The sequence below is a fragment of the Carya illinoinensis genome, chromosome 2, assembly GCF_018687715.1.
Source record: "Carya illinoinensis cultivar Pawnee chromosome 2, C.illinoinensisPawnee_v1, whole genome shotgun sequence".
Taxonomy (NCBI): Eukaryota; Viridiplantae; Streptophyta; class Magnoliopsida; order Fagales; family Juglandaceae; genus Carya; species Carya illinoinensis.
In genome coordinates this window covers 22,476,607-22,491,139 of record NC_056753.1, presented here as the reverse complement: position 1 = coordinate 22,491,139, position 14,533 = coordinate 22,476,607, and the positions used below count along the sequence as shown (strand labels likewise).

The 14,533-nt window shown below is 32.0% G+C and overlaps 1 protein-coding gene across 2 annotated transcripts; it reads left to right on the top strand.

The window, feature by feature from the left end:
* The first annotated feature begins 219 nt into the window (after positions 1-219).
* On the top strand, positions 220-8,160 carry LOC122300362 (aldehyde dehydrogenase 22A1). Of its 2 annotated transcripts, XM_043110955.1 has the most exons (14): positions 222-528; positions 697-740; positions 1,460-1,564; positions 2,690-2,817; positions 3,236-3,358; positions 3,755-3,908; positions 4,184-4,287; positions 4,370-4,448; positions 4,962-5,057; positions 5,152-5,289; positions 6,281-6,496; positions 6,777-6,968; positions 7,393-7,536; positions 7,639-8,160. In XM_043110955.1, the coding sequence occupies exons 1-14, from the start codon at positions 417-419 to the stop codon at positions 7,861-7,863; spliced, it is 1,860 nt and encodes a 619-aa protein (XP_042966889.1). In that variant the 5' UTR covers positions 222-416; the 3' UTR covers positions 7,864-8,160. The 2 variants fall into 2 exon arrangements, with proteins under 2 accessions (XP_042966890.1, XP_042966889.1); XM_043110956.1 differs by lacking the exon at positions 7,639-8,160 and having other exon boundaries at positions 220-528; positions 7,355-7,498.
* Positions 8,161-14,533: the final 6,373 nt, after the last annotated feature.

The following is a 14,533-nucleotide window of genomic DNA, read 5'->3' as shown; positions in this document are numbered from 1 at the left end:
AAATTTTAAAAATATGATTATAATTTTTAAAAATTTAAATAATCGTCATTTTTATCTTAAAAAATATTTTTTTAATTCGTTTATAACCACCGTAATGTATTTAAAAGTATTTTAAACATAAAATTATCAAATAATAAATAATTTTTAATAATAAAATTTATTACTTAAGTTATAAGTATAAAATTATAAGTTATAATTTATACCGCAATTTTCCAGAGAAACAAAGCTGCGATGGCATCTTCTGAAATTAGCCTCAAGACCAATAATTTCAGAAGATGCGATCGCAGTTTTTTCTTACTTTGATTAAAGCCAAGATGCCATCGTAGTTAATTTAGCGAATTAAGTAAACCGAAGTAAAATAGAATCCGTTGCGATTGCTGCTTCATTTTCGCTCTCTTCCATTTCCCAGAAGAAAAATGGCGTTTTGGTGGCCTTTGCTGGTTCTTGCATTAGCTTACGCCATTTGTAGATTCCTTTTCATGCTAATTCCCCACAATGTTCCCTCCATCGACGTCGATGACTCAGACGGTATGATTCATAAATGAAGCTCTCCATACCCCCCCCCCCCCCCCCCCCCCCCCCCCCCCCCCCCCCCCAAAAAAAACAACTTTCTTCTTCCTCTTCCTCTCTCTCTCTCTCTCTCTCTGTCTCTGTCTCTGTGTCGCTAAAGATCTGGTGTGCTTTTGCCAATGGCAGTGTTGGAGGATGGGAGTCAGATGCAGGAGAACGGCTTCATATATGTGAGTTTCTCAACTGCCTTTTTCTCTTTGGCTTTTTGTAATTCGACAGGATTTGTACTTTATCTGAATTTAGTATGATATTAAAAATCACTAACCAGTTTTGTGCAAGATTTCGGGCTTAACTGTCTCTTACTTTCCGATTAATTCCAAAATAGGACGCCTGTTATTGAGATTATCAGTTAGGGAGGTAGCTCAGTAAGAGGGAAGTCTAAAGGGAGGGCAATGTGAAGCCGGGAAACACAAGGGGTTGGGGTTGGCGTTTGGCTTGGATATTAGTGTAATTAGGGGCTTGGCCTGAGGTTCAGTGTACTTTTTTGGGTATTTTAGGTAGTTTTGGGATTAGTGTATTTTGGGTTGCTTTTCAAGGCCTTTTTTCATTAGGGGCTCTTTATTATAGGCTAGGTGTGTATACTTGGTTACTCCTTTTGATATATAAAATATTTTTACTTATAAAAAAAAAAGGATTATCAATCTGATCTGCGTTAAGAAAGAAAAATGAACTGGACAACAAATTAATCTCTGCTTTTTTGTATAAATTGATTCAGTTTGCGTCAATGTTTTTTTTTCATAGTACCTCAGAGTAATTCATATTGCCCGTAAAGTCTAAAATGGATGTCCAGTTTCACTTAAGAAAAGCAAAAATAGTAGAATTATGAATTTTATTCACTTTGGTATACTACCCGGTTTCTTACCTTTTATTGGCGATTGGTTTGGTGTAGGTTCCGCCGAGGGGAAGGACGCAGCAGGCAGATCCGAAAGTTCAGTGCTATGAGCCCGCGACAATGAAATACTTGGGATATTTCCCTGCATTAACACCTGCAGAGGTTAGTGATGTTGTGTGCTTCTCGGGACCGAGATCAGTTGGGTCCGATAGCTTTATTGTATCCTATTTATTTACCTTCTTAATCTGTATCCATTTGAATTGAACCCCAAATTATAGGTTTTTGACTGTATTCAAGATTGAGGTTATGGTTATATACGGAGTTATGAGTTATTTGCTCTGCTTTGGTTGGTTTCTTATATACAGACATTGGAAAGTTTTAGTATACCCAACGCCGAGAGAAAAGGAACAGGAATTACACCCAAATCTAGATAAGAGAGGAAACAGGGTGGGAACTCATGGGGGGAGATGAACATCCGTCTCCTTTCCTCTCTACTTTTACATTGATGAATTATTTCATTTTTGCCTGAAATTGTATCATTAATGGATAATCCCTTAATGATATCATGAATGGCTATTAAACTACATGTAGGTGGAAGTTATGCTTGTGGCATTATCATTATTAATGGTCCAATTTGGGGAATAAAATTTTCATCTAATATTAGGACTCATGGACACAATTAATTTCCGACCGTTATTAAGCATTTGAGCTGTGATTTCTGTTATAAGCAGATTTTGTGATTCACTGTTGCAGGTTTGCAATAAACCAATGATATACATGGTGCACATATTTTTTATTCAATTCTTATAGCTCTTTTGATTGCAAAGCTGTTCTCCCGAACTATCTTATACTTCTTTTTCCAGAGATAAACATGATGTATCTGTCGAACTATGTGTTTATCATTTTACACACATCTGCCATTTTGTTCTAACCTGTACATGTACAGGAATATCCATTATCAATTCATATGTGTGTGTAAGGTCCTTTTATCCATTTGTCATTGTGTACATGTAAGTAGCTATTCTGATGCAAATGCCACTCAAATTTGTTAATAACCCAGAGGTATTCTTAGTCTCCATGATGTCTGTTTCTGTTTATCCATCCATCTGTACAACCTTAAATAATGTCTCTATGCATATTACCCTACTGGTTTCTGGTGGAAAATAAAATTTAACAAAGGGGAGGGCGACTACCAACTAAAAACTACTGTCTGACATTGCATAGTCTACTAAAGGTACTATCCAGTATGCATGCTCAGCTAGAACTACTCTAAATATTTGTGCTCAGGTGGAGGAGCGTGTGGCACATGCAAGGAAGGCACAGAAAGTCTGGGCAAAGAGCAGCTTCAAGCAAAGGCGCCAGTTTTTGCGGATACTTTTAAACTATATAATTAAACACCAACAGCTCATATGCGAGTAAGGATTCTGTTCCTGCATAGAGTAGGAGGAATCTTTTTAGCCATTGATCTCCCCCTTCTTTTTGTTAATTCCTAACCACATATGCATCATCATTATTATTTAATGTTCTTTGAATGATTTGAACAAGTTAGTGAAGGATATATATTTCTGAATAAAAGTGTGAATGGTTTTTTTTCTTCCCCTCTTCTCTCTCTCTGCTAGGCTGGTTAAATTGGAGTTAGAAGAAGTGTTTATAATCGTAGTGGACATGTGGGTTCACCATGGTTGCTTTCTTACCAACCCCCCCCCCCCCCCCCCCCCCCCCCCCCCCCTTCTCTGTGTTGGGGGTGGTTGCCCTATATGTGTGGAATCAATGGCTGTATTATATCATGCTCAGTTGGGGTGCCAATTTTAGTTCATCTGTCTTTTTGATTAGGGTATCGTCACGTGATACTGGAAAGACAATGGTAGATGCGTCTTTAGGCGAAATAATGACAACATGTGAGAAGATTACTTGGCTTCTTTCGGAGGGTGAGCGGTGGCTAAAGCCTGAATACCGGTATGTCTTTTTTCCATTAATTTTGAATGATCTCCACTTTGGACGTAAAGGAACTACTGAAATTGTGTTTATGTGAGCAGGCTCTATTCTATTCAAATGATTAATCTTCATGCCTACGTAGAAAAAAAAAAGACTAATCTTCTTGCCTCTATATTGCTTGTTTCCAATTTCGTGAATGATATGTCCCTGAATATGTCCTGTTCAAGAACAAACTCCTATGTCTCCCTTTGAATGCGGCATCATACCAATTGCCCATTCATAATGAACCTTATCACTATGGCAATTTCCCACTTTCTACTCATAAATTTGAATATCTTTCGTGTGATATGCAAATTGGGATGTATTTGAACTATATGTAGTATTTTTAATTCATGTAATTCGTCACTGTTTTTGTAGATCTTCTGGACGATCAATGTTTTACAAGAAATCCAAAGTGGAATTTCACCCCCTTGGTGTTATTGGTGCCATAGTATCTTGGAACTATCCTTTCCATAATATTTTTAATCCAATGCTAGCAGCTGTCTTTTCAGGAAATAGCATTGTGATTAAGGTATCTAATTTCTAACTAATTTATTTTTTGTCATTTTGGATGCCTTGTACATTCACAAAATGACACTGCTACACTGTTGTCTTTGCCTTTATTTCGTTTAAGTTGGAGGTTGTCTTACACCCTATATTCACATCTATCATTGTTACATGTACCTGTGTCATGTCGTATTCTGCAATAATTGACTTAAATTGGGGAGGTTACTTCAAACATAATAAATTTCTTTTGGATGAGTAATTTTACTGAACTTTAATTTTTAATAATTTGCTTGCAAATAGGTCTCAGAACATGCGAGTTGGTCTGGATGTTTCTATTTCCAAATTATTCAATCAGCCCTGGCTGCGGTTGGAGCTCCTGAAAATTTGGTTGAAGTTATTACAGGGTATGCCCTTTTTGTTTAGATCTTTTATTACCTATGTGTCAGGATTTTTTGTAGACTGTTAATCAGACATTTCTCTCTAAAGCTTTGCGGAAACCGGAGAAGCACTGGTGTCTTCTGTCGACAAAGTTATATTTGTTGGATCGCCTGGTGTGGGTAAGATGGTATGATTTTTCTTTGGACAATTGAATGGAATTGATTTTCTTTTCCAATTTCTGAAGCGAATTATCACTTTATTATTGTTTGATCATTATTACTTATAAAAAAATTATGTTTGATCATTATTTCGCTTGCGGTGACTCTTGATGTCTTAAGTATGCATTGATATGCATCGAAGCAAATACCAACGAATGGTGGTTATATACAGTTATTATTTTTATGATAAAGGCAGCTTTAATTTGATTCTGTTTGAAGTTAGTAGTTTTTTTCCTTTCATTTTTTTTTTTCTTTATCTACTGATCATTTTTCTTTTTTCTTTTTTTTCTACCTCAAAGAACTTAATTTTCTTGAGGTTTTAAGCTCATCTATAAAAGGTGCCTGATGAATTGAAATTTCTTCCACCCTTAAAAAGGAAGCATATTCTTATTCTTGTGCCTGCTGTTATAGCAAATAAGTCACACTGCACTCAATTCAGTGTTTGCCTTGCTTATAGGTTGGCATGCTTGCTATTTCTGCAGATAATGAGAAATGCTGCAGAGACACTTATTCCTGTTACACTTGAGCTTGGTGGAAAAGATGCATTTATTGTGTGTGAAGATGTAGATGTGAATCACGTATGGATCCTACTTGAGTTTCTTTTCTTTTTTTTCCTCTTGTAGTGGACTTGACATCCATTTTTGCGGACATGGGTTTATCAATCCAATACAGGTTGCACACATTGCTGTTAGAGCTGCTCTTCAATCTAGTGGACAAAATTGTGCTGGTGCTGAGAGGTTTTATGTCCATAGGGAAATTTATTCTTCATTTGTCAGTGAAGTGGCCAAAATTGTTAAGTCCGTTTCGGCTGTAAGTATATTTTTCAGACATGATATACTAAAGGGAAATACTCTAGCTATAAAGGGATTACACAAAAGTAATTCCACAAACTGATGTGGTTTAATGTGATTTGTCAGATTGTAAAGTTACGTTTATTGTAAAGTAGATCTAATGGATCAAATCAAGCCACATCAGTTTGTGGGATTGTTTTTGTGTGATTTCTTTGTGGATGTAGCAATACTCTATACTAAAATGCTTATTTTGTTTTTCTAGCATTTGTATTTTCATAATATTATACTACTTTGAGTTGAAGTAGTTACTTGGTCATCTGTGCTAATCAGCACTCAGAAGTCTTGCCTGTAAGTCCCATACTGTAAAATCAGTGAAATTTCTATTTTTGCATGCGCTTGGTGGATATTTAGTTAGTTCTGGTGTTTCCTATGAAAACTCATGTTGGAGTTCAGGATACACAATTCACCATTATTGATGGTGATTTGCAAGGAAGTTGATGATTTCACATTTCAGTGCATTTTTTTTTTTTTGATAGGTTCACATTTCAGTGCAAAATTGGCCTCAAATGCATTATTGACTTTGTGAAATTATGTATTTGACCAGTCAATGGATGGACTGAGCATTAAATGATCCAGTCATTGGGTTTTAACTGTTGTTGGGCATAATGAATCATCACTGTTGGGGTGAAACCCACAGTTTTAACTCAGTGTTATTAAACTGGAAAAGCCAGCTGCCAACAGCCTTGTGAGGCATTGAGGTTAATTTCCTGAAATGCAATGTTTTTGCATACCTTACCTCTTGTGAATGTTGCTTTTCGTGGTGGATTCTTTCCTACACAGAAATGCACACTGATCAAATAAAGCATGCCAAGGGAATTCACTTCATTTTTTATAAGCCAAGATTTTATTGATGACACAAAGTGTTCTTGACATACAGAGGGAGTATATAAGATTAATTACCTTATCAGAAAGTACCTAACATTTGCCTATTGTTTGATAATCTTTTGAAGGGCCCACCCCTTGCTGGTAAGTATGATATGGGAGGCATATGTTTGCAAGAGCACTCTGAAAAGCTTGAAAGCCTTGTCAATGATGCCTTAGAGAAAGGAGCTGAAATTTTTGCTCGTGGAAGCTTTGGTAATATAAGTGAAGGTGCAGTGGATCAGTTTTTTCTTCCCACCGTGATAGTAAAAGTAAATCATACAATGAAGTTGATGCAAGAGGAGGTACCAAAACTCTTGTGTTCTGTTCTGAAGCATTTGCAATTGTCTCTTTTGGTCTGTCCATCGGAAATGTGCATATGGTGTCATAGATGTTGAGGACTACTTTCAATCATGAAATAAGTTTAAGCTTAGTATGATGATGGTTGTAGTGGTTAACATTGAGGCCATTCTTGAGGTTGTGTTTGCTCTTTTCTTGCATGGTATGGAAACAGTATGGAACTTGAATACTTAGATCCTTGATCTTTACTAGTTATTTGAAGGAGGACTTGCTAATTTTATGCAGGCTTTTGGACCAATCATGCCTATAATGAAATTTAGCACGGATGAAGAAGCTGTGATGCTTGCAAACGACTCAAAATATGGACTTGGCTGTGCTGTTTTCTCTGGAAGTCAAGGCCGTGCCAGAGAGATAGCTTCACAGATCCATTGTGGAGTTGCTGCAATTAATGACTTTGCATCTAATTACATGTGTCAGGTAATATTATTCTACTGCTGCTATTGGATAATGTAGTGATCTTAGTTTCTATCAAAAATTCATGCTAGGACCAGGTAGATTAATTACTTCACTGGAAACAATTGATGTGGATTATATTTGTTTTAAAAGATCTACTACCATCAAGATTAAAGCCTACAGGGACATAAAAGTATTTTTGCCATATAACTAGGTAATTATGCACGTGAATCATGTATATCCTTCATTGGGGGCGAAAAAACTTAGTTTCTATTCATATAACTGTTTTAATTGGGAAATAATTGGTCATTTTTATCATTTAAACCTTTTTTTTTTTTTCTGTTTTCTGCTCATACTTTCCTCTGTCAAACCGTCCAAGGATAAAAATTACTGAACCTTGGAAATTGCAGTTTATTCAACTGAACAGAGCTGCCTCTTGATTTTCCAGTCCCTTCCATTTGGTGGTGTGAAACACAGTGGATTTGGTCGCTTTGCTGGTGCTGAAGGGTTACGAGCTTGCTGTCTTGTAAAATCAGTTGTTGAGGATAGATGGTGGCCTTTTATAAAAACAAAGATACCTAAGCCTATACAGGTCATCTTCGATCTCTCTTTCTGTGTGTGTTTTTAGAGTATGCAAAGTAATAATAATAACAATAATAACAACACTGACTACTTTCTCGCTTTGCAACCATAGTATCCCATTGCGGAGAATGGTTTTGAGTTTCAGGAGTCACTCGTTGAAGCCCTCTATGGCCTTAATATATGGGACCGCCTGCGAGCACTGGTCAATGTTTTGAAGATCCTCAAAGAGAAAAACCATCCTTCCAATGTATGGGACTGCCTGCAAGCACTGGGCAATGTTTTGAAGATCCTCAAAGAGAAAAACTATCCTTCCAATGGAACTAAAAGAAACGACTGAGCACGATGCATGAGAATCGCTAACACTGCCCTTCCACCTTGGGTTTACCGCATTATGATTGTGGACATTCAAGGTTTCGAATTATCATAATTTTGGGCCTTTTCTTCTTGTTTAGTCACGAGATTGGTGGTATGTTTCCCTAATTTGTCTTGCTCATGGCTTCTTAAGCTCTGCTGATACTCCTGGAGGTCCCCTTGTTTTTGTTGGATCAGTACTGGACTGGGTTAGGTTGAATTAGATAACTGGTATCATAGTCTTAATTTTGATGGTGTGACGAGTATAATCTTAACAATCTAATTTTGAATTGGGTCTGCCACAGCCTACAATTTTGAGGATTTGAATCTCCTGGAGTTATTGAATGAACTCTAGGACCTGGTGGGGGAAAAGAGGTAAATATATCAACTGGCCTCACAATAGTTATTTAGCATTTAATGCTAGTCAAGAAATTCACTAGGATAATTATAAATGTTGTGGGATCTTTCATGCCTTTATTACTCTCTAGCTGTTAAGCCCTAAAATTTGGTTATGAAGTGACTCCACAACAGTTATTAAGCATTTAATATTAGTCAAGAAATTCCCCGGGTGACTGTAAATGTTGTGGGGTCTATTTCATATATTTATGTCTCACTTTAGAGCTTCATTTGGATTGAGAGTTATGTTAACTCATCTCTTCTAAACATTGTAACTTTTTTAAATTTTTACACAAAATAATAAACAATTTAATATTTTCAAATTTTAAAATAATAATATTATTAAAAAATAATATTTATTCAATTTTCATTTTATCTCAACTCATTATCAACTTCACCTAAATCTAAGCCCAAGAGTTTGGTCAAGAACAAATCTCAGTTTGATGGTGTGGTGGGTACTCACTAATCTGAGGATAAACTGTCCAATAATTTTAAATTGAGTTAGCTACAAGACTAGATAAACCTGCATATTATTTTTCTAATAAAAAAATAAAACAAAAAATAGTCTATGAACTTGATTTTCAGATATAATTATCTTAGCTTTACACAAAATTTAATAATTCTCTCATTCCTTTAAAAATCGAAGATTTTCATTATTACGGAATAACATGTTCTATGATGAACTTAATTTGAACTCGAGCTTCAAACACTGTCACACATCCTATGAAAAGCTTCCACTTACTTTTGTCTCTCAAATCAAGTTAATATATTAATTTGAAAAATGATATTTACGGTCATGAAGTGCATAAACGTCACACAATTTCTTTAAAAAGAGTGGGTAAATACGAAATTCACATAAAAAAAAATTAATTTTTTAATAAGAAATTATACTCTTTTTTAAAAGAACTGCGTGAAAATTACACATTTTATGATTATATAAACCTTACTCAAAATATGTAATTTTAGTCATCTTGGAATAGAATTGAATTGCTTGTTCAGGATGTATCTCATGTCCTCTCATGGTTGTCTTCTTCCTTGTAAAACTGATCTAGGATATGCTCTTTGCCTTAGAGAAATCAAACTTAACCTCTGGATATTTTTTCTACCACACCGCCTTTAGACGAATCACACGAAATCAACAATCACGATAAATACTTTAATGAGGTCTCCTTTAGGTGGAATCGGACCTCCAATTTTTCCTTAATGTCACACTGATTCTTTGAAAACCCAAAATATTTTCTTGGGTTCTAACAATAGATTATTAGATATCCAATGAAAAAAAATAAAAAAGATTTTATAGTTCTTCAAAGGAGCTTGATCTCTATACTAGTACCGATGGATCCTTTTTATTGGTATAAGATACATTTAGTGTACAATAGTGTTCTTAGGTATTCTCAGTTATTTCATTCTCAAACATCATTTAAACACAATACTTTTCAATTTCTAATTTCTAATTTTTTCAATTAATTATTATAAATTTCCCCAAGTCTAAGTATCAAGCTGATAGAGCTAAGACATCATTGGCTAACACTACACTATTTTGAGTTGTTCTGACGAGAGAAATACTTTAATCACAAAAATTTTTTATGGCAGTTCTTGTATATTCTCATTATGACTCGAAACTGACAACTTGTAGATAATATTTTAGATGGTGCGTCAAATGACAGTGCTTGAAATTCATTGTACTTGGAAGATCAACCAAGTCATGCTAATATGATTTGCAGCCTCTCTCTCTCTTACTCTAAATGACAAAAACTCTTAAGGAAATTTTGCCTCATGTATATTATCATTATATCGCCACACATTAGACTCTGCTTAATAAATGTCCTACTAACCAAAACATGTTAATTTTTCATATAAGGGGATGCGTATATAACTAATATAAGGTGAAAAAATGAAGCAATGAACAGCAAAAGTTAAATTACGATATTTTAGTAGGATGTTTACTCTAATATAATATATGCACAGTAAACAAACACTAGAATTTGAATTTTGTGACGGACGAAACTATAACTGAAAATAACCAAAATTGTCACTCAAAATATATGGTGATGGTTTGAAACCGTCATAGAAAATAATTGGTGATGGTTTACTATTCAACTGTCATAGAAAGTTTTTTTAGTGACGGTTGGAAGTCTTCCGTGAGATGCAACGTTCAAATGTTCAATTTTTTTATGACAGTTGAAATCCATCATAGAAAATAACGTTTGAATGTCCAACTAAACATTTGAGCATAAACCCGCCCGATTGACATTCAAACTACAGAAGTTGATGTTGGTTGGTCATGTTTTGCACGTTCCATAATTATGTTTGAACATTCGTACGTTTGAAATTAACTATCTTATACATTCGGATGTTGGTTCGAATGTTAATAGACAAGTGTTCAAACGTAACATGTATAACATTCGGATGTTTGTTTGAATGTTAACGGAGAAGCATTCAAATGTAACGTGTATAACGTTTGGATACTGGTTAAACGTTAATAGTTTAAACATTCGAACATTTTGTTTGTTTGAGGGTGAGTACATTCGAATATTTGTGTCTTACGTTCGAACGCTTTATTATAATTTTGTGTTATTATGTTCGAACATTGGTTCAAACGTGAATTAATGTTCAAACGTTTATTATTTACATTCAAACGTACAAATTAGAAATACTAATTTCTTAAAATTAAAAAATATAAAAATTATATCACTATAAATATATGATAACTAATAATGCCTTATAAAGTTGCAAAATTAGATATTAAAAATCCTAAATAAACATAATATTGATAAAACTTATTTTTTCTTCTTTCCTCGTCCTCGCTCACTGCAATTTTGTGCAGTGACATAACACGTTTCATTTGAACCAACATCTCCCTCTATACTTTTTCTTGAACTTCAATGCACATTTTTTCCTCTTGATTTCTCTATCGCTCTTGCAAACACGTCTCTAAATCAAACTATCGCTCCAAGAGAGACTCCAACTCATATTGTCTTGATCTCATATACTCAATTTCTTACCGTGCTGCATCTAAATTTTTGATAAGATTATTCACTTCTGAAGTTGAGGTCATGGAGGATGAACCTAGATACTTGAAAGAACGTCTCAAATCTCTCACCATATCAGGCTTGGTTCCAAGCACTTGCGTGAATATGTCCATGTCACTAGGAGAGGATTTCCTAGAAACTGATTGAATCTACACCATTTTTTCTTACAATTAGAAAGAAAACACATAATAAGTAATATATTAAAAGAAATACAAATCATACACATGTTGCACTGCATTGGTCATTTCATCGGTACTCCATCGGTCTTAGTAGCATCATCCTTAACTTTTTATATATTCTCATTTAAAATCTAATTTTTCTAAAACTAAAAATGATTTATTATAACAAACCTCTAATAAATTAAATATTACTAATACTGTATTTACTTCAAAATAATCTCATATTAATGTATTAAATATAACAGACTTACCTGATTTATTTGATTTTGAAACTCGTAATATTGAAAATCAATTTAAAATTTTAGATTTATAATTAAATAAAATTAGAGGTGATCATTTTAATAGTTTATCCGTTAGAGACTCTAAATATCATGTTTCTATTACCTGTAATTAGTATCCGAAACCTATTCTACCGAATATGAAATTCAAAGAAATGGAACATACAGTAAAATCTGCTTTTTCACCAGATGTATTATATGAATAGAATATAGATAAATTATTTGAATATAAAAATATTAAATAATTTTCAAGAAATGATTATGGTAGCTAATGTTTATAAAGCTAGTAAAAAAATAGATCATCAAATAGCACATATTCTATTTACAAGTTTCATTGGCCAATTAAAGGACTGATGGGATCATTATCTTTTACAAGAAAAAAAAAATAATTTTAAATCAATATAAACATGATGAAAATATGCAAGAAATTCAACCAGAAGATGGTTAACCTATAAAAGATGTTAATACTTTAATATTCATACTAACTAAGCACTAATTTGTTGGTGATCCTATTCAATTTAAAGAAAGAACTAGTGATTTATTAATCAATTTAAAATGTTTTCAATTATCTAATTTTAGATGGTATAAAGATATATTTCTAATTAAAGTTATGATCAGAAATGATTGTCAACAACCATACTAGAAAGAAAAGTTCATAGCCAGATTTTCATATTATTTCGTCCAAAAGGTACGAGAATCATTAGTAAAACTAGATAGTATTATTGATTTTATTAATCTCATATATAGAGATATAATAACTACTATTAATAAAATTGGTCTACTTATGTGTAATGATCTAAGATAAAAAAAAGTAAATGGATAAAGAAAAGAAATTTGCTAAGAAAGAGTTAGGTGTCTTTTGTGAACAATTTGGTTATACTCCATTATTAGTCACATCTAGAAAAAACAAAAAAGTGAAAAGAAATTATAAAAATTACCCAAATAAAAATTATCCAAATAAAAAACAAAAATATAAAAGACTTTATGAAAAGACAAAAGATAAACAAATATATAATAAAACTATAAAAAATACAAAAAGTTTAATAAAAAGGAAAAAATAAATTGGACATTATTCATCAAATTGTAAGATTAAAAAATAAATTAATGAATTAGATGACCTAAAACAGTAACAAATAAATTATTAAATATTTTTATAATACATTCAAGTGAGAGAGAAAAGTTCTTCTTCTGAAGAAGATGTTTATCAATTAAAAAAATTAGCCTCCCAAAGCAATCTTTTGACAGTGAATCAAAAGAAAACGAGGTAGACGTTTGTAATTGTTTAGATAATAATACTTGTATTTGTAACAAAACCATTAATAAATTATCAATACATGAAAATATTATTTTAGAATAAATAGATAAAATTAGTAATCCACAAGAAAGAAAAGAATATTTGAAAAAATTAAAAGATACTTTTACTAGTCAAAATACTTCAGCACCTATCCCAACACTTTCATCATATAATTTCTTAGAAATAGTAAATAGAGTTAAAATAGAAAACAAAAAATTACTTTAAATTATCTACAACAAGAAATTAATTAAATAAATAAATTAATTAAAAATCTCAAAGCCTCTAATATTAAATTACAAATTTCAAATGAACAATTAATATAAGAAATTATTCTATTAAAAATTGATAATAATACTAATTCTCCTAAAAAAAGAACAAGAAGAAAACTCAGCAATAGTTATTAAAGAAGAACCAGATAATTTCATTAATATTTTTAATAAAATAAATTTTAAAAAATGGTATACTAAAGTAACTATCTCTATTAGAAAAGAATTTTATTTTACGGCAATTGTTTTATGATACATGAGCAGATTTGAACTGTATACAATAAAGAATAATACATTTTAAATATTTAAAGAAAAAACAAAAGAGATATTATCTCAAACAAATGCAGAAAAATTAAACATAAATTTTAAATTATCAAATGCACACATTTGCAGTAATGGAATTTGTTTTAAAATATTTCTATTCGTAAAAAATATCAACACCAGAGTCATATTAGGAAACAATTTTCTTGCTTTACTTTATCATTTTTTTGTAACAGAAGAAGGAAGTTTTACAAAAATATTAGGTAAATATGTTCAATTTAAATTTATATTTCCTCCAGTTTCAAAAGAAATTAATGTTTTGAAAGGAATTTTATTAATTAAAGAAATTAACTTTTTAACAAACAATAAGATTAAAAAGAAAGAAAAACAGATAAATTTCTTAAAAGAAGAATTAAGATATAAAATAATCGAAGAACAATTAAAATAGCCATTATTAATTTAAAAAATTAATAAATTTAAAATTATAATTGAAAAAGAAGTATACACCAACTTATCTAATACTTTTTGGAATAGAAAATAACAAATAGTTGAATTATCCTATAAAAAAATTTATCTGAAAAGAATATTCCTACTAACGCTAGACCAATTCAAATAAATAATAAATTAATAAAATTCTGCAAAAAAGAAATTAATGATTTATTATAAAAATGATTAATTAGAAAAAGTAAATCACCATGGAGTTTTGCTGATTTCTATGTTTAAAAATAAGAAGAATTAGAAAGAAGTGTTTCTCAATTAGTCATAAATTATAAGCCATTATATAAAGTATTACAATATATAAGATACCATATTCCTAATAAAAACGATTTATTATTTTGACTTTATGATGCTATTATATTTTCAAAATTTGATATAAAAAGTAGATTTTGACAAATCCAAATTGTTGAAAAATATAGATACAAAACGGCATTTACAGTCCTATTTGGACA